Source organism: Schistocerca piceifrons, chromosome X, assembly GCF_021461385.2.
Source record: "Schistocerca piceifrons isolate TAMUIC-IGC-003096 chromosome X, iqSchPice1.1, whole genome shotgun sequence".
Taxonomy (NCBI): domain Eukaryota; kingdom Metazoa; phylum Arthropoda; class Insecta; order Orthoptera; family Acrididae; genus Schistocerca; species Schistocerca piceifrons.
In genome coordinates, this window is record NC_060149.1 from 927,192,538 (window position 1) to 927,213,546 (window position 21,009).

The following is a 21,009-nucleotide window of genomic DNA, read 5'->3' on the forward strand; positions in this document are numbered from 1 at the left end:
CCTTTCATTTCGAGAAAAAGAGATATTTCCTCACGAATGGCAAAGAAAACATCAAGAACTTTTCCCTAACTCAGCCAACGAACTGTACTGTGGTAAGGTATATCCCCATACTCCGCTTCCATATCTTTCAGGAATCCTTTGAATTGGTGATGATTCATACCGTGACGTAGCACTAAATTCACCCACTTCACGACATCTTTCATTACGCCACCTAGCTCTACTATTTCACCACACATTGCCTCTTGGTGAATGAAACAATGAAGAGTGAAAATGTCTTTCCAGAATTCGTCCCTGAGTTTATTTTTCAAACGAGAAGCAAAACCTTGGTGACGTCCGATCATTTGTGGTGCACTGTCTGTCACTACAGAAAGGAGCTTATCCCACAGCAAATTCATATTGTCCACTGATTCACAAACAGCTTCAAAAATGTCGTGTCCTGTTGCGGTGTAATCAAGTGGTACTACATCCAAGAGTTCTTCAGTTACTTGCAGCTCCATGTCGACACCACGCACAAAGACTGCAAGGTGAACACAGTCCAATGTGTTGGTGCTTTTGTCAAGCGCTAGCGAAAATGCAACAAACCTCTCCGCCTTTTTCCTGAGCTGTGTCTCTAAATCCGCTGCCATGTCCAGGATTCGACGAGACATTGTTTGCTTCGACAGGCAAACCCCTTAAATTGCCTGCACCTCCCTCGGAAACAAACATTCTGCAACTGCTACCATGCACGATTTTACAAGTGGTCCCACCGAAAACGGCTTGCCACTTGTCGCAATGATGTGAGCGACCCTGTAGCTTGCTCGAATTGCAGATTCAGTTGTGTTTTCTCTGCTCTCATTCACCTGAAAATTATAAACGCATTACAGAACACGAACTATGTTGCATATTTTGATACCCTCTGTATTACGAACATGTTTTTAAACTTAGGTCTCCTGGTATGTCGTTCTTAAGCCTGGCTACCAGTTCTCTGCATGCAACACGTTCTACCTGATCGTAATGCGCTGCGTGAAGATGTGTATAATGTCGTTGTATATTGTACCTCTTCACAGAATTAAATACTTTATGACATACAAGACACTGCGGATGACCACCCCTCTCAATGAATAGAAAGGTATCCTCCAATAGAGGTACAGGGATTCCGCAGCTAGTCACAGCTGTCATTGAACACGGATTATTGCGTCAGTTGCGGCTGCATGCGGCCAGGGGGCAGTCAGTTCGCTTTCCCCCTCCATGCGGGCTCCGAGCTGCAGCAGTGAGCGCTCCGGAGCACTCCGGCTCCCTGGAGCTTGGTTGGAACAGCCTGCCATAGACGTTTAGTATCATAGTGCTCAGAGCCATTTGAACCAGCCTCCTAAGAGCTTCATTGAGGAGTACCTCAACTGCAAACAACATACACTCCTGGAAATTGAAATAAGAACACGGTGAATTCATTGTCCCAGGAAGGGGAAACTTTACTGACACATTCCTGGGGTCAGATACATCACATGATCACACTGACAGAACCACAGGCACATAGACACAGGCAACAGAGCATGCACAATGTCGGCACTAGTACAGTGTATATCCACCTTTCGCAGCAATGCAGGCTGCTATTCTCCCATGGAGACGATCGTAGAGATGCTGGATGTAGTCCTGTGGAACAGCTTGCCATGCCATTTCCACCTGGCGCCTCAGTTGGACCAGCGTTCGTGCTGGACATGCAGACAGCGTGAGACGACGCTTCATCCAGTCCCAAACATGCTCAATGGGGGACAGATCCGGAGATCTTGCTGGCCAGGGTAGTTGACTTACACCTTCTAGAGCACGTTGGGTGGCACGGGATACATGCGGACGTGCATTGTCCTGTTGGAACAGCAAGTTCCCTTGCCGGTCTAGGAATGGTAGAATGATGGATTCGATGACGGTTTGGATGTACCGTGCACTATTCAGTGTCCCCTCGACGATCACCAGTGGTGTACGGCCAGTGTAGGAGATCGCTCCCCACACCATGATGCCGGGTGTTGGCCCTGTGTGCCTCGGTCGTATGCAGTCCTGATTGTGGCGCTCACCTGCACGGCGGCAAACACGCATACGACCATCATTGGCACCAAGGCAGAAGCGACTCTCATCGCTGAAGACGACACGTCTCCATTCGTCCCTCCATTCACGCCTGTCACGACACCACTGGAGGCGGGCTGCACGATGTTGGGGCGTGAGCGGAAGACGGCCTAACGGTGTGCGGGACCATAGCCCAGCTTCATGGAGACGGTTGCGAATGGTCCTCGCCGATACCCCAGGAGCAACAGTGTCCCTAATTTGCTGGGAAGTGGCGGTGTGGTCCCCTACGGCACTGCGTAGGATCCTACGGTCTTGGCGTGCATCCGTGCGTCGCTGCGGTCCGGTCCCAGGTCGACGGGCACGTGCACCTTCCGCCGACCACTGGCGACAACATCGATGTACTGTGGAGATCTCACGCCCCATGTGTTGAGCAATTTGGCGGTACGTCCAACTGGCCTCCCGCATGCCCACTATACGCCCTCGCTCAAAGTCCATCAACTGCACATACGGTTCACGTCCACGCTGTCGCGGCATGCTACCAGTGTTAAAGACTGCGATGGAGCTCCGTATGCCACGGCAAACTGGCTGACACTGACGGCGGCGGTGCACAAATGCTGCGCAGCTAGCATCATTCGACGGCCAACACCGCAGTTCCTGGTGTGTCCGCTGTGCCGTGCGTGTGATCATTGCTTGTACAGCCCTCTCGCAGTGTCCGGAGCAAGTATGGTGGATCTGACACACCGGTGTCAATGTGTTCTTTTTTCCATTTCCAGGAGTGTATTTTTTGATTTTTACTGGCGATGTCCATATAATTTCTATTGAGCTGAAATGGCAGTGACTAGATGCCAGCATAATTACTATATGGCCATATGTTTTTGCCAGTCTCTCAACTTTGTGTATGGGGAAATGTGGTTTATGGAGAGATATTAGATCCAGAAGTTCCACTTACTTAGATGTTTTGATACTCAAGCCAATAATCTTCTCCTTTCACATTGCCATGGTAGATGTCTTGTCAACAACAACAGAATGACTGAGAACTTTATCAAGAACAATTTTTGACAGTATAGGCATGTAACACACAAATAAGTTTTTTGACTGACATTGTACGGCAATCCTCTTTCTGAAAGCGTGATGTTGAACATTTCCACTTAATAGCATTTCATGAACTTGCTCCTGACACTGTTCAGTATCACACAACAAACAACAGTAATAACAGATAAAATATTAACACAGCAACTGTAAGGGAAAAAACAATCTCAGTGCACAATGAACAATCTCAAATGACAGCAAACCACTTGAAACTGTAACATAGTGCAATCTAGAAGTGTTGCAGTGGTGGGAGCAAAGGTCTGTCAACCATAGGTGCTTGCTGTGGCTACATGTCTCATGGTATAGGTTGAATGTGCTGTGCCTGCCTCATAAGCCTTACCTCACTATTTTATTCACATCTGTCAGCCCTAAATTAATTTCAAACAGACTATCCATGCTGATTCTTTGAGAGAAAATCACAATGTTAGAGCTTAGAATATGCTCTAGGATCCTGCAACAGATGGACAACTGGGATATTGGTCTATAATTCTATGCATATGATCTATTATATTTTTTCTAAACACGAGTTACCCGCACTCTTTTTCCAGTCACATGAGACTATTCACTGTGCAAGTGATTCTCAATAAATATGAGCAACAGTCTATCCAATGTAAAATCTAAGTGGAATTCAGTCAGGGCCTGGTGCCTTGTTTGCTTTAAGTAGTGTCAACTGTTTTTCACTGCTCAGTGTGCTAATATAGATATCACTCATTTGTGAGTCTGTGCAGCAGTCCAAAATTGGTACAGTAGTATCTCTTGCATGAATCCATTTTTAAATGCAGAATTTAAAACTTCTGCTTCTTGTCTTCAGTAACAGAATAAAGAGTGGCAGTATGTGAAATATGAGAGACTTGAAACAGTAAAGTGCAACATCATCTACTGCAAATAGTGAAAACTCTTTTGTAGATAAAGGCAAAAATCATCTTGCATGCAAATTTGTGTTTATGCACACACTCTTACATAATATTTGTAAATTAATGATGTAGCCCACAATCTGGAAAGATTTTAGAATGAATGACTAAATAAACTAACTGATGCTTCTCCTCGTAGGAAAGTCTTAGTTCTCCCATCAAAAAATCTGGATGGTAGCAAACACCCTATTATATATGTATCTAAAGCACTAAACTTAGCTCATGTTAACTATTCAAAAATTGAAAAATATGCACTAAGTATCATACATGCTATACAGAAATTCCATGTATATCTGTAAGGAGCAACATTTCACCTTATTACTGACAGTAAACCATTGGTCATAACTTTTTTGGCTCAGATAACACTATTACACAGTCAAAAGTGCAAAGATTACAGCAATGGGCATTATTTATCAGCTTGTACAAATATACTATACTACAGACCAACTGAGAAATATGCAAATACTGATGCTCTTTCCTGACTTCCAGTGCTAACTCTTAGAACTTTACAATCTACAACTAGTAGGTTTCCAGCTTGATATTGGTCTTAGTATGGTGGTAGATAGGTTCCTGTTATGGCACAAATTAATGCAAATTTAACAAATCTGGACCAAGTCCAAGTGCAAGTACTGCATAGGTGAATTCATTCAAACATTAAACAGTTTAAGTTACATGACTTTAAGATCAAAACATACATTTTCAATTGTACAAGAAGTACTAGTGGCCACAACACTAACCAATAGACATTGTTATTCTGCAGGTCCTTCACAAAACTTTTTGGCAGTCCTATACAAAGGCACAAAGGCTATTCAGGATAACATATGTATAAAATCTCAACTGCCAATATTTCTATTTATTTATTTATTTACACATCAAGTTCCATAGGAACAAATTGAGGAGCAAATCTCCATGGTCATGGAACATGTCATTACATGAAATTACAACATAAAAGCAATAACAAATCAAAATAAATGTTTATGAACCCGAAAAAAGTAAATCCATAAGTTTAAGTAAATGCAATCAAGAATACAATAAGAATCAGCTTAATTTTTCAATGAACTCCTCGACAGAATAGAAAGAGTGACCCACGAGGAAACTCTTCAGTTTTTATTTGAAAGTGTGTGGATTACTGCTAAGATTTTTGAATTTGAGTGGTAGCTTATTGAAAATGGATGTAGCAGTGTACTGCACACCTTCTTGCACAGGAGTTAAGGAAGTCCAATCCAATTGGCAGGTTTGATTTCTGCCGAGTATTAACTAAGTGAAAGCTGCTTATTCTTGGGAACAAGCTAATGTTGTTAACAAGAAATGACAATAAGGAACATATATATTGAGAGGCCAATGTCAAAATACCCAGACTCGTGAACAGGTGTCGACAAGAGGTTCGTCAACTTACACCACTTATTGCCTGAACTGCCCATTTCTGAGCCAAAAATATCCTTTTAGAATGGGAACAGTTACCCCAAAATATAATACCATATGACATAAACGAATGAAAATAAGCAAATTATACTAATTTTTGTGTCAAACGAGCACTCACTTCTGATACCATTCGAATAGTAAAAATGGCAGTTTTAAGTCTTTGAACAAGATCCTGAACGTGAGCTTTCCACGACAGCTTACTATCTACCTGAACTGTTCAGTTTCACTAATTGTATGCCCATTCTGTGAAATTAAAACGTCAGGTTTTGTTGAATTGTGTGTTAGGAACTGTAAAAACTGAGTCTTACTGTGATTTAGTGTTAGTTTATTTTCTTCAAGCCATGAACTTACGCCATGTACTGCACTATTTGAAACTGAGCCAATGTTGCACACAACATCCTTTAGTATGAAGCTAGTGTCATCAGCAAACAGAAACATTTTATAGTTACCTGTAATACTAGAGGGCATATCATTTATATAAATAAGGAACAGGAGTGGCCCCAACACATAGCAGCTATCAACATTGTGAATAATGACCTTTTGCTCTCTGTTGCTAAAGTAAGAGGTGAACCAGTTATGAGCTACTCCCTGTATTCCGTAATGATCCAACTTCTGGAGCAATATTTTGTGACCAACACAATCAAATGCCTTAGTTAAATCAAAAAATATGCCAAGCATTTGAAACCTTTTGTTTAGCCCAACCAGTATCTCACAGAGAAAAGAGAATATAGCATTTTCAGTCATTAATTGACTTCTAAAGCCGAACTGTACATTTGATAGCAAATCTTGTGATATGAAATGATCAATTATCCTTACGTACACAGCCTTTTCAGTAATTTTTGCAAACACTGGTGGCATAGAAATAGGTCTAAAATTATCTACATTATCTCTTTCTCCCTTTTTATAAAGTGGCTTTACTACTGAGTGCTTTAATCACTCAGGAAACTGACCATTCCTAAAGGAAAAATTACAAATATGGCTAAATACAGGGCTAATATGTACAGCACAGTACTTTAATATTCTGCTAGACACTCCATCATAACCATGAGAATCCTTAGTCTTCAGCGATTTAATTATTGACTCAACTCCCTCTTGTCTCTATCACAGAGGAGTATTTCAGACATCAATCTTGGAAAGGCATTTGCCAAGAAAGTTATATGATTTCCTGTAGAAAGTAAATTTTTATTTAATTCACCAGCAATGCTCAGAAATGTTTATTGGGTGGATGAACGCTCTGATATTAAGCAAATGATTTGTAAGTGTTACTCTTGTAGAGAAATAAGACTGCACCCCACCCACTTTTTTACCACGATCATTTCCAAATAAGCCATAGTAATGTATTCATATTACTTGGTAGGGCTCTTTCAGATGTCAGTGTATTTGGTCAAGGTACACATAATACCCAAATACCCACATGGTATTAATATGGTGTCCAAAACTATCACTGATGCTATTACATAGGCCTTATCAAAGATATTCACAATTGAAAAGTTGCCAAGCACAATTGTCTGAAACAATGGCTTACAATTCATTTCCCTCAATTCAAACACTGTCCCTTTAAAATATGCACCTTTTCAACCTCTGATGCAATGATGGGGCAGAATGAATAACCAGAACATACAAAGCACAGACAGAAAAAAATTAATACTGTAAATCATCACAAATAGCTCTAATCCTTCTTCACATTCCTATAGAGTCACATTAATCACTAAAAAATGTTCAATAGAGTTGTTAGGTGACTATCAGTAAATGATAATGCTGACATTACTGATGCCACAGGGTCCAATGATGTATATGTCAGTATCATTCAGATGCAGCTGTCTGGGCCACATTATTCAGAAGGTGGATGGGACGCATAGTAACAACCATACAGATGTCACATGGGGGACAAATGCACCAATTTCCTTGGCTAAGGATAGTTTTCAATGCTAGCAGAATCTGCTCTGCTCATAATGATTCAATTAGCTATTACCACAACCACCACAAGAGGATGATAAGCCAGCTAGCTGCCATGCTTCTGCCACAACTCCCAACAGTGGGTAGGCCTACCAAAAGTGTAGGGCCATCATCACTGTTTCCTCATCCCCTCCCAGTACAAACCAGGGAGTTTGATTCAATAAAATCAACTATTTCAGATTAAATGTACATGAAAATGCTGGTAACTATTAACTTTTTGTAAAATACATGGAGAACTGAAATACAGTTGTTTTAAAGTACACTTACTTTCTCAGCCAAAATGAAATCTTTCAATAAATCAGTGTGGGGAATAATACTGTCCAAGTAAACAGTACTACTTCAGTTATTCATACAGTGTATTTGGTATTAAAAAACTATGAAACATCTGAATTTAATATCTAATTTTTGCTCCATGATTTGCTAACTGCTATTAATTTTTCTTACCAGTTCTGAATGTGCCAATTTTCCCAACTGCAGCACTAGTAACTTGCTTCATTTCTTCTCCTGTCACAGCCATTGATTGCTTTGACCGAGAACTGTCTGTTGCACAAATAGTGCCTCTTCCATCAGATTTACTCCTTTCTCTTCCTAACACCACCCTAGCCTCCTCTTGCACTGGCGACTTTTTGCGATCTTCCTTAATGCGAACCTGAAAGTGATAACAAAAATTCTTATTTCCAATGGCTTTCTAGTGAACATCTCTGTACCTAATGGAAAAATAAAGTAATTGTGATGATAAAACATTACTGAGTTCTTGTTGATATTTCACACATTTAATGTGAATGTGTAATTGAGAGATTCATTGAATCTCCACAGAAGCCATTCTTTATTTGAAAGATTCCATCAGCTTTTTGGATTACATCTGCAATTTTATGTGGATATACTTTGAGGAGAGACATTTTGTTTCCTCAGAAATTTAATCTAACTTTTGCAGTATGTCTTTCTTTGTCTGAACCACTCTATCTGTATATCATTCCTACATTGATATGTAGGAAATAGGTACTGGAACAGTAAAGCTGTGAAGTAAGCCATTGCAAATGCCTCAATATTTCAGTCAATAAGAACATTCTTAAGGATTTCTACTCAAGTCCTAGTTTGGCATGCAGTTTTAAACTGACAGGAAATTTTACTACCAATATTTATGACTAACAATAAAGGTAAAGTGATTACGGACTCAAGCAACATCACAAGATATTAACAAATTTTCCATAAACCCTTGATACTCATGTTTATGAATACTAAAGTGTAAAAAAATAAAGCCCTAATTTTAAAGTACAGCTATGTGTTACAATACGAAGATCTTTAAAAAGCTGTGAGCATATATACAACAGCGTGTTCTTAATTCACACATATTCAACAATTCATTCAAAAGATATTTATTTGCTGTTCTTTCTATACGTTTCCTTGTCACATATATAACCCAGAATTATATGAACATGGTCAAAGAGATCACTCAATCTTACAATTTTACATATATTTACATACAGGAACAGATGCTTACTCTTTTATTTAAATAACCCAAAGAAAGTCACTGGTAAGGCGACATCTGTACTGTATTTTGTTGATGTAGTCCACTTCGAAGAAAAATCTCTCTTTTACCAGGATCTACTGGACACTGTGTGTGTGTGTGTGTGTGTGTGTGTGTGTGTGTGTGTGTGTGTGGACTGAGAACTGGTTCCTTATTTTCTTATCATGCACACATAATATAATCATGATGAATGCACAAAATAAATAATTTCAATCTATGGGGACAGGTGTGATATATGTAAGCTAAGACATTTTGAGTTTGTTGTGTAGCTAATAATGATATGTAGCAGGAAGCCTACAAGCTTTCAGGAACAGTGAAAGAGAGGAATAAGTTTGAAACATATGCTGAATACAAAGTCCTGAACATAGATAAGAAAAGAGCCATGCTGAATGTGTGTGGGGACCTGCATGAATGGACAGAAGTTCTGCTGTCAGAGAACTACAATATTCTACCAAATTACACACATTCTTTCTACTCATATGTAATAACCCAAACAGAAACATATTTTACACTTTTTGAATAAATAATTTTTAAAAACAGAAGACCATTTGTGCAGTGCTCTGTATTTCATATATACCTGCATCTCAAATTACAAACAAATCTAACCTTCATACATGAGACTACATTTTAGTTTCCTCAGAAACAGTTTTAGCATAATTAAAATTGGAAACAAAAACTATTAACATATCAAAAGATAAAATATAATTTTTTTAAAAGAGATACCAGTATTATAAAACAGGAAAATGCCAAATTTTCATGCTTCCCCTGTTCACAATTTTTCAAAGGCTAAATGAAATATAATTGGCCATGTGTTCAGTACAAAAGGTAATTAATAGATTCTTTCTGTGTGGGAAATCAAATGCCCTTAATCACACATTTGTCATGAAACACTGATGAGTTGTCACATGTTTTTTTCTGCAGTCAATAAAAACACTAACATATATTTCATACTATTGAAGCAAATCATAGTAGATAAGATGGCCAAAACAGAAATAGCACTACGTGGCACAGAATCCAACTGGGGAAGTATATAAGCATATATTTAAATTCATAAAGTACGAGGGGGCAACCACTCAGTTATAGTGGATCAATACAAGGAGCACAGTAACACATAACAGAAAACAGAATTGACACTAGCTTTTCAGCACTAGCTCCTTTTACAGCAATAGTACACACATTCACATACATGACCACACAGACACTCAAATGCATACCCTGTGTGTGTGTGTGTGTGTGTGTGTGTGTGTGTGTGTGTGTGTGTGTGTGTGTGTGTGTGTCTAGTATTGCTGGAAAAAGAGCTGGTCCTTGAGAGCTATTGTGAATGCTGTTTTCTGTTATGTGTTACTGTGGTCTACACATCGATCTGCTACAGGTGAATGGTTGCCTTTCCTGTATCTTATGTATCGCTCCATTCAGGAGTTAAAATTATTGTTATACATTTTTAAATTCAGTTTTGCAGTGCAACATAGTTTGATGCATATCCCAACATGGAATTACTTATGGTAAAAGCAAGGCTTTATTACAGTTCTTTTAGATTTTTTTACTCAGAAAATTTTTCACACTTAAGGTTTGTCTTAAGTTATGATTAAAATTGATGTATGTGATGAAAACATTATTCAATAGTGTCAGTTTCCACATAAAGGCAAAAATAGCATTTTATCCATGAGCAAATACAGCTTAGGCTGTAAATAATATATGTTTGACATGTTCAATTCAGCTGCCTTTCTTGTTTATTTTTTCTGTTTATGTGTGTAATATGTCTGTGATGTCATCCCTCCCTTCTGTCTCTCTCTCTCCTCTCTCTCTCTCTCTCTCTCTCTCTCTCTCTCTCTCTCTCTCTCTCTCACACACACACACACACACACACACACACACACACACACACACACACACACACACACACACAAACAGTATTTCTTGTAGCAAAGGAAATTACATATGGCAATAGTTTTATTATCAGTCATCTTATCTCATTCTTCAATGTTTGGCCTAAGACCAGTTCACAATTGAGACTACATGAAAATACTGAGATGACATTAAGAATGGATTATGCATTGGAAGTTGTTTTTCTTTGTCCAATGTTATTCTAATACAGTATTAATTAATAAAAATGACATGTGCTAACATCTCTTATTCTATTCATATGAAAGCCCAAGAAGCTAACATACCTTCCGAGACAGAGGATGTGATGTATTAGTAAGCCAGGAAGATAGAGTGATAATCACAGAAGGGACCCATGTAACTGTATAACCTTGTCCAGTAGCCTGAAAATTATGGAATTTAGCCACCTAGTTCAATATAATAACCAGGGGCATCTAAAAAGACAGTTTCTGCTCATGTGTGGAAGACAAGTTTCCAGATTTTAATTTTATTTTCTCACCCTAAGATTCTTCACATAAGAACCAACTAACCCTGCAACAGAATGTATCTTAGTGTGCTGTGTTTCTCAACATGTGTTTTTCTTTCCTTTTCAGTGTTAACTGATCATTGCATGTTTTACATGTATTAGTCTGTTGTATGGCTGTGAAATTAATAAAAACATGATATAATATATGTTACATATTATTTAACAAATAATTGTTAAAAATTTAATAATTAGACCTTGTAATACTGCACATGTAAAAAAGTGTAATTGCAAAGAACAAATAGAGTTAGACAATAAAACTCAGTAAATGACTGCCAAAAATAATAAATTTTTGAAGAGAAAGAAAAACAAATACAAAGATAAATGAAGAAGTATTAGTGATGTTTGCCTGATCAAACAAGAAAATGTATGAGAAGACAAACCTGCATCCTGAGTGATAAAAAGAATAGTTGAATAACACATGGAGCAAGACTGAGAAAGTGAATTGATACTTTCCAAATAATTCAATGACAACCAAAATTGCTGTAATGTAGAATTTGAATAGTTTTGGAGTGATTTATTTCACAGATACAGACAGCGGTAATTAATACACTGACACGGTATTCATGATGTAATAAAACAAAGTACTCTCTGGAAAAAGGTTAATCTGAATACTGTAGTGCATACAGAGGCATTTACGCAACCATTCTTCACATACTCCATATGCAAATGGAAGGGTTTAGAAGCCCTAATAAGTGGTGAAATGAAAAGTAGCATCTACTGTGCATTTCACAGTAGTTTGAAGAATGTAGACACGCATAGGTGTGGATGTAGACCACAATTCATCATGAGGAATGATGCCTCTGGGTAAGAGTGACCCTTTCCTTCTTCTAAACTGAAAATTTTCTGACTCAGCCAATCACAGGTGAACCTATGGTTTAATGTAAAATCAGGACTATGGCATAATTTAATTTTTCACAAAATAATTACTAGGCACCAAAGGCATGTCAACTATCAAACAATGTCCAAAGATTAATTAGGATTCAGTACACAATTTTTTGGATTTGTAATCTGATGTTTATCCACCCAGTCATCGGTCAGATATAGTAAGGAAATTTTATAACTTTACGATTAAAATGCATACACTAAATATGGCAATAAAAGTTCTAATGGAATGTAAATAATTTAGGAGAAAAGGAGACCACTTACTGACAGAAGTATTGAGTCATAGACACACAAAAAGAAAGCAAGGTTTTTATTCTTCTCGTGTGTCTGTTGCCGACTCAGCACTTCCATTATTCAGTAAGTTGTCTCCTTCACTCCTTAATTACTTACAATGCGTAAACTAAAGTATATTTATGTTACAGAATGTCAAAGGAACAGATTGCTTTTGGAGATTGAGCTTTTGTAGATGAAGGTGCTGTCATTCAAGAATACACCTACTTGTTGCCATTTGAGGAAAATGGAGTTGGCTGCATGTCTCAAAATCACATACCACTAAAAGTAATGATTTTCAGAAGTAAGTTGACAGCTCTTATTATCACACATTCCATAATCATGTCATTATAACTTCTAGTTTATCTACTGATTCAGATACACTGTGTCAAAATGTTATTTCACTTGTGCTAAGCAATAAATATCTCTATAAGAGTTACAGTTTCTATTTTATTATTTTTTGCTAACACTTAAATTTACTATAATTTATTCCATAAAAGTGTTATCAGTGTTAGGGGCCCTTTGAGGAAACAGGGCTACTTGAGTCATATCAAAATAACTGGTTAGTAGGCAGACTAGTACCTCATCAGCTATCCTGTCAATTACCTTTTCTGACACATATGACAAGTAACTTTGGTGTTAGTCATGATGTGTCTTCAGCCTAGTTGCAAATAATAATGGGAGACCTGCATCAGTGGGAACAATTGTATCTCTAAAATCAATTGGTGATGGGAAAATTTTAGAAGTATAAATGTTATTACTCAAAGATACATGATTCATCTGGTAGATCTTGTGGAGAGGAACTGTAGAAACAAGAGAGAGAGAGAGAGAGAGAGAGAGAGAGAGAGAGAGAGAGAGAGAGAGAGAGAGAGAGAGAGAGAGAGTCTTTTTACAAGGGAGAAACTGCAATAAGACAAAAGGCTGCATTGTGAAAATAAGTGCAAAAATACTGTATGAGCTAGTGCACAGAAAAACAGGAAGTAAGACAAATTAAGTATAGAGTTGTGTCTCTGGATAAAAAATATAGATTCTTTGGCACCACAGCTTACAGCTCAGAAAAAGGTAATGAGCACTAATTATTATAAAATATTCAAATTACTGGTTTCATTTCAGCATATCATTGCTATCAGTGGATGTGATTTGAATATTCACAAGAAATAAAAAAGTTTTATCCCTAAGCTAAACAAAATACTTTTGTGTATATAAATGCTGATATGTACAATACTATAAACAATTCCCCCCCCCCTCACACCCCCCCCCCCCCCCCCCCCCCCCCCGGACGGTGTGGCCCTGCGGTTCTAGGCACTTCAGTCTGGAACCGCGTGACTGCTACAGTCGCAGGTTCAAATCCTGCCTCGGGCATGGATGTGTGTGATGTCCTTAGGTTAGTTAGGTTTAAGTACTTGTAAGTTCTAGGGGACTGATGACCACAGGTGTTAAGTCTCATAGTGCTCAGAGCCATTTTTGGTGTTTATCATACTGTGCAGTGGCATGTATTTACATTTTGATAAAATTATGTTCCTAATTAGTGACTGTGATTTATACAGAATTATTTGCATTATTTTTGAATGAAACACTTCTTGTACATATGTAGATAACACCTGTCAATGCCAGTAATTTGCCAAAACAGACAATTTAAACATTTTATAATAATTAATGACTGTGGCTTAATAAAAACAGTTGCACTGAAGTAGGCATTGGGTTAGACAGCTTCGAAGTGACACTATGTCAACTTTTACAAAAATAATGAGGAGCAAAGTGAAGATACAGAGAAAGGAAAGAATGCATAATTACTGATTGCAAAATGATGCAGTTCCATTAAAAGCATCAACAAAATAGTTCTCAAAACACGACAAAAATTACAACACACATTGCTATCTTTTTGTCTGGAGTACCGTACAGAAAATGTGGAAGAGGTAAGAATCAGCTGTGGTAATCAGAAAGGAGTAGAGACAAGCAATGTTACTTGAGGAAACAGTTATTAGGTACAAAGAAAAAAGGCAATAAATCATCCCAAATGAAACATTCTTATTATCATCTGACAGTGTTTTTATTATCTGGTGTACAAATGATACAACTAACAACTGAGCAGACAGGGGAGTTTAGATGGGCTGTTTAGATAAACAACAGCAAATAAGTAATCAGTTGATTCTGAGAACGTCTGCTGATTCTGTGGTAGCACCATTGAGTTAGATGTTTGAGATGTGTAACATTTGTAAAGCAAATGCCGAAAACTGCTGCAAAAGGTAAAATGTGTGAGAACTATTCCATAAGGAAAATAACCCAAAAGCAGTAACTTTTACTTTTATACACAAAATTCTGTATTCACAGATGGTCATTGTTAATATATATAGGTGACATTCTACTACGTAACATTAGCAAAACTTTCACTGTTTACATATGACTTATACTGAAGCCTTATAAATAATTAGCATAAGTGTTATTATAATTATCTGATTTATTCTACATCCTATAGATAGATTTGCATTACAGATACATAATACTAAAAATTAAAAAAAAAAAACAACTTCTGACTACCTGCCTCCTGCTCCTCAACCTTTTACATGTTTTCAACAATGATGCAAAATATTTAGAAAATTTCAGATGCATTTTTCAATGTATCTGAATAATGTCTTACATACTGTGATCTAGTAGACACAATTTCCATTGGCCTCAATCCTTCCAATGACCTCCTTTCATTTTTAACTACAAAAGAAAGAATTCAAAATATCAGGATACTATGCTTATTTATATTGGATGAACTTTGATGTATCATTCCATACAAAGACAACAATTTTATCCACATATTTCGAAGTTTTGATTCCATCATTTTTTTAGTTCTTTCCCAAATCTCATTTAAACATAAAATATTCTTCTTGTGCTTTGGTATATTCTATTGCCAATCATTTAGTGATTTTAGCCATTTGAGAATTCATTTAGATCTAGAGTGAAGATGAACTTAATTAAACTATTCTCCTTTGAAATCTCTTATGATATTAAGTGTAATATGATATGAAACAATTCTCAGATAGTATTTAAGAATTTCCCCACATGTTTTCGGTCGTCATACTGCCTAATATATTGTCCGTCTCCATAGCTGAGAGGTAAGTGTGGCAGAATTCAATGCGAGGGACCAAGGTTCGATTCCCAGCCGGATCAGAGATTTTCCCACTGGTAGACTAGGTGTTGTGTTGACTTCATCATTTCATCCCCATCAACATACAAGGTTACAAGGTGACTAAATAGACTTGCACCCAAAGGGAGTTTCTAGCCACGTGTACCTAATATATTGATGTTTATGTACCAGTCTTCATTCACATCTATTTTCCCAGCATTGGCAGAGTGCTTCCTGCAGCCTTGGATATTACTGACAGATTTCAAACAAACTACAGAGCTACAATATCATGTGATAAATGTTATGTTGCTAGTGTGTATTCCATGAAATGGGTTGTAGGTCATCAATTGAAATAGCATTGGTATCTTGCAGTAAGTTATTTGCACTCATGTTGTGCATATCTGTCATGGATCAGGCAGTGATCTGTTACAGTACATAAAGAAATGTTTCTCAACCTTCAGCTTATGGGTGTCAGTATTTTGTAAAAAGTGCATTTTGTGGATCTTCTTTTGCTGTTGTGATCAATGAATAACATTCAGAAGATACATAATGTTTGTAAATAATTTTTGTGAAACCTATAGAGTGTCTTGTACAACTGGTATGAAAATGAGAATAAGCTACTGTTTTAATCAAGTGCTAACTGACAGGCTACAAAAAATGATCTTACTTTCAGACTGAAGCATATGGCTGCAAATTATAAGTGATAGATAAAAGAGTTCTGCTGCATTAAGATTTCTGTAAAAGACACAAAGTCACAGCACAAATGCTGTCAAAGCTATTGCAACTGAAAATTTTTCAATATTCACTGGCTGATGTACAGTTGGCTTCTGTTATGAGTGTAATCTGTAATTCTTTGAGTGAATACATGATGACATATCAGATGAAAAATATTGCAAAAATAAAAGATTGAAATTCTTTATCAAGAAACAAAAGATAGAGGTAGCAGCTTTATAATTCTGTTAACATTTTCATTAAATTTTCTGGAATCATTCATTCAGTGAGCCCACTTTTGTTCTTGTTTTATATAAATGAGTTACCATTATGTATTTAACAAGCTGAAGTAGTTCTCATTGTTAATGTTTCAAGCACTGTGAACATTTAACAGAATTTGAATTGACTATCATCTACTACCAACAAGCTGAACTGTTGCACAACTAAATGAAGTGATCAATATGAATTATAAAATCACCCACCCCACCTCTAGAGGTGTGGCAACCATCTCATTATTGTAATAACTACAAATAGAAGATATAAGGGTAGTGAAGTCAGGTTCATTTACAATGCATAAATTTACTATATAAGATGTCAGACCCCCCCCATGAACAATGGACCTTGCCGTTGGTGGGGAGGCTTGCGTGCCTCAGCGATACAGATAGCCGTACCATAGGTGCAACCACAACTGAGGGGTATCTGTTGAGAGGCCAGACAATTATGTGGTTCCTGAAGAGGGGCAGCAGCCTTTTCAGTAGTTGCAAGGGCAACAGTCTGGATGATTGACTGATCTGGCCTTGTAACAATAACCAAAACGGCATTGCTGTACTGGTACTGCGAACGGCTTAAAGCAAGGGGAAACTACAGCCGTAATTTTCCCCGAGGGCATGCAGCTTTACTGTATGATTAAATGATGATGGCGTCCGCTTGGGTAAAATATTCCGGAGGTAAAATAGTCCCCCATTCGGATCTCCGGGCGGGGACTACTCAAGAGGATGTCGTTATCAGGAGAAAGAAAACTGGCGTTTTACGGATCGGAGCGTGGAATGTCAGATCCCTTAATCGGGCAGGTAGGTTAGAAAATTTAAAAAGGGAAATGGATAGGTTAAAGTTAGATATAGTGGGAATCAGTGAAGTTCGGTGGCAGGAGGAACAAGACTTCTGGTCAGGTGACTACAGGGATATAAACACAAAATCAAATAGGGGTAATGCAGGAGTAGGTTTAATAATGAATAGGAAAATAGGAATGCGAGTAAGCTACTACAAACAGCATAGTGATCGCATTATTGTGGCCAAGATAGATACGAAGCCCACACCTACTACAGTAGTACAAGTTTATATGCCAACTAGCTCTGCAGATGACGAAGAAATTGAAGAACTGTATGATGAAATAAAAGAAATTATTCAGATAGTGAAGGGAGACGAAAATTTAATAGTCATGGGTGACTGGAATTTGAGTGCAGGAAAACGAAGAGAAGGAAACGTAGTAGGTGAATATGGATTGGGGCTAAGAAATGAAAGAGGAAGCCGCCTGGTAGAATTTTGCACAGAGCACAACATAATCATAGCTAACACTTGGTTTAAGAAACATGGAAGAAGGTTGTATACATGGAAGAACCCTGGAGATACTAAAAGGTATCAGATAGATTATATAATGGTAAGACAGAGATTTAGGAACCAGGTTTTAAATTGTAAGACATTTCCAGGGGCAGATGTGGACTCTGACCACAGTCTATTGGTTATGGCCTGCAGATTAAAACTGAAGAAACTGCAAAAAGGTGGGAATTTAAGGAGATGGGACCTGGATAAACTGAAAGAACCAGAGGTTGTACAGAGTTTCAGGGAGGGCATAAGAGAACAATTGACAGGAAAGGGGGAAAGAAATACAGTAGAAGAAGAATGGGTAGCTGTGAGGGATGAAGTAGTGAAGGCAGCAGAGGATCAAGTAGGTAAAAAGTCGAGGACTAGTAGAAATCCTTGGGTAACAGAAGAAATATTGAATTTAATTGATGAAAGGAGAAAATATAAAAATGCAGTAAATGACGCAGGCAAAAAGGAATACAAACGTCTCAAAAATGAGATCGGCAGGAAATGCAAAATGGCTAAGCAGGGATGGCTAGAGGACAAATGTAAGGATGTAGAGACTTATATCGCTAGGGGTAAGATAGATACTGCCTACAGGAAAATTAAAGAGACCTTTGGAGATAAGAGAACGATTTGTATGAATATCAAGAGCTCAGATGGAAACCCAGTTCTAAGCAAAGAAGGGAAGGCAGAAAGGTGGAAGGAGTATATAGAGGGTCTATACAAGGGCGATGTACTTGAGGACAATATTATGGAAATGGAAGAGGATGTAGATGAAGATGAAATGGGAGATACGATACTGCGTGAAGAGTTTGACAGAGCTCTGAAAGACATGAGTCGAAACAAGGTCCCGGGAGTAGACAACATTCCATTGGAACTACTGACGGCCTTGGGAGAGCCAGTCCTGACAAAACTCTACCATCTGGTGAGCAAGATGTATGAAACAGGCAAAATACCCTCAGACTTCAAGAAGAATATAATAATCCCAATCCCAAAGAAAGCAGGTGTTGACAGATGTGAAAATTACCGAACAATCAGTTTAATAAGCCACAGCTGCAAAATACTAACACGAATTCTTTACAGACGAATGGAAAAACTAGTAGAAGCCGACCTCGGGGAAGATCAGTTTGGATTCCGTAGAAACACTGGAACACGTGAGGCAATACTGACCTTACGACTTATTTTAGAAGAAAGATTAAGGAAAGGCAAACCTACGTTTCTAGCATTTGTAGACTTAGAGAAAGCTTTTGACAATGTTGACTGGAATACTCTATTTCAAACTCTAAAGGTGGCAGGGGCAAAATACAGGGAGCGGCAAGCTATTTACAATTTGTACAGAAACCAGATGGCAGTTATAAGAGTCGAGGGACATGAAAGGGAAGCTGTGGTTGGGAAGGGAGTAAGACAGGGTTGTAGTCTCTCCCCGATGTTATTCAATCTGTATATTGAGCAAGCAGTAAAGGAAACAAAAGAAAAATTCAGAGTAGGTATTAAAATCCATGGAGAAGAAATAAAAACTTTGAGGTTCGCCGATGACATTATAATTCTGTCAGAGACAGCAAAGGACTTGGAAGAGCAGTTGAATGGAATGGACAGTGTCTTGAAAGGAGGATATAAGATGAACATCAACAAAAGCAAAACGAGGATAATGGAATGTAGTTGAATTAAGTCGGGTGATGCTGAGGGAATAAGATTGGGAAATGAGACACTTAAAGTAGTAAAGGAGTTTTGCTATTTGTGGAACAAAATAACTGATGATGGTCGAAGTAGAGAGGATATAAAATGTTGACTGGCAATGGCAAGGAAAGCATTTCTGAAGAAGAGAAATTTGTTAACATCGAGTATAGATTTAAGTGTCAGGAAGTCATTTCTGAAAGTATTTTTATGGAGTGTAGCCATGTATGGAAGTGAAACATGGACGATAAATAGTTTGGACAAGAAGAGAATAGAAGCTTTCGAAATGTGGTGCTGCAGAAGAATGCTGAAGATTAGATGGGTAGACCACATAACTAATGAGGAAGTATTGAATAGGATTGGGGAGAAGAGAAGTTTGTGGCACAACTTGACCAGAAGAAGGGATCGGTTGGTAGGACATGTTCTGAGGCATCAAGGGATCACCAATTTAGTATTGGAGGGCAGCTTGGAGGGTAAAAATCGTAGAGGGAGACCAAGAGATGAATACACTAAGCAGATTCAGAAGGATGTAGGTTGCAGTAGGTACTGGGAGATGAAGAGGCTTGCACAGGATAGAGTAGCATGGAGAGCTGCATCAAAACAGTCTCAGGACTGAAGACCACAACAACAACAACAAGATGTCAGACCTGAAAGCTGAGAAACAATATATGAAAATTGTGGTGCACATACAAAATGAAATCATTTATGTAACATATTTCATTATTATTGTAGCACTGTTCATGCTATACATAACAGAGTTGTAAACAAAATAAAAATAGTATGGAATACAAATCACAAAAGAAACTGAAAATATATTGTGAACATTACAGTAAATGATATGTGTAGTCTTCTCCACAAAATAAAAAGTAAAGAATATTTTAAGCTCATTAAGGAAACAAAGATTTACTTTATTAGAAAAGAAACAGCTGAAAGATTTACAGCCGTCCAAAAACAAAAGGAGAGACAGAAATGGACAGAAGTTAAAAGTGTCCACAGAAGTTGAGAAATGGATGCAGATGTGTGAGACCATAGTAGACAGATTAACTGCAGTAAACAAAACAGAAGTAGTGAGTGAAACTGAAAAAATCATAGGATAAACCAAACTATTGTGTGCACTGAGACAACAAGGTCATTAGTTTCAAATGTAATAAAAGAGCTGAAAGTCAAACTTTCATTTGACATACATTACGCTACAACATAAATCAATAAACATGCAGTAGTAACCTATTTAACAAACTTGGTAAATACTTCAACAAAAGAGAGAGATTTTTTCCAGCTTTCTTAAATAGGAGTACACTAAAATCAATTTTTATGCATGAAAGCAGATGTGAATTAAGAAACTAAAGGACAATATCAGCTGATTCCTCATTTACTACCATGAAATAACTAAAGAAAAGAATTGTGAGTCAAAAATGTATGGGACTAA

The 21,009-nt window shown here is 37.7% G+C and overlaps 1 protein-coding gene across 1 annotated transcript in view; it reads right to left on the bottom strand.

The window, feature by feature from the left end:
* LOC124722970 overlaps nucleotides 1-21,009 on the bottom strand; it is a 464,760-nt gene that overhangs the window by 43,550 nt on the left and 400,201 nt on the right. Inside the window, exon 14 of the mRNA XM_047248137.1 lies at nucleotides 7,857-8,061. Within this exon, the coding sequence (XP_047104093.1) occupies nucleotides 7,857-8,061 (205 nt within the window). The remainder of the gene's footprint in view (nucleotides 1-7,856; nucleotides 8,062-21,009) is intronic.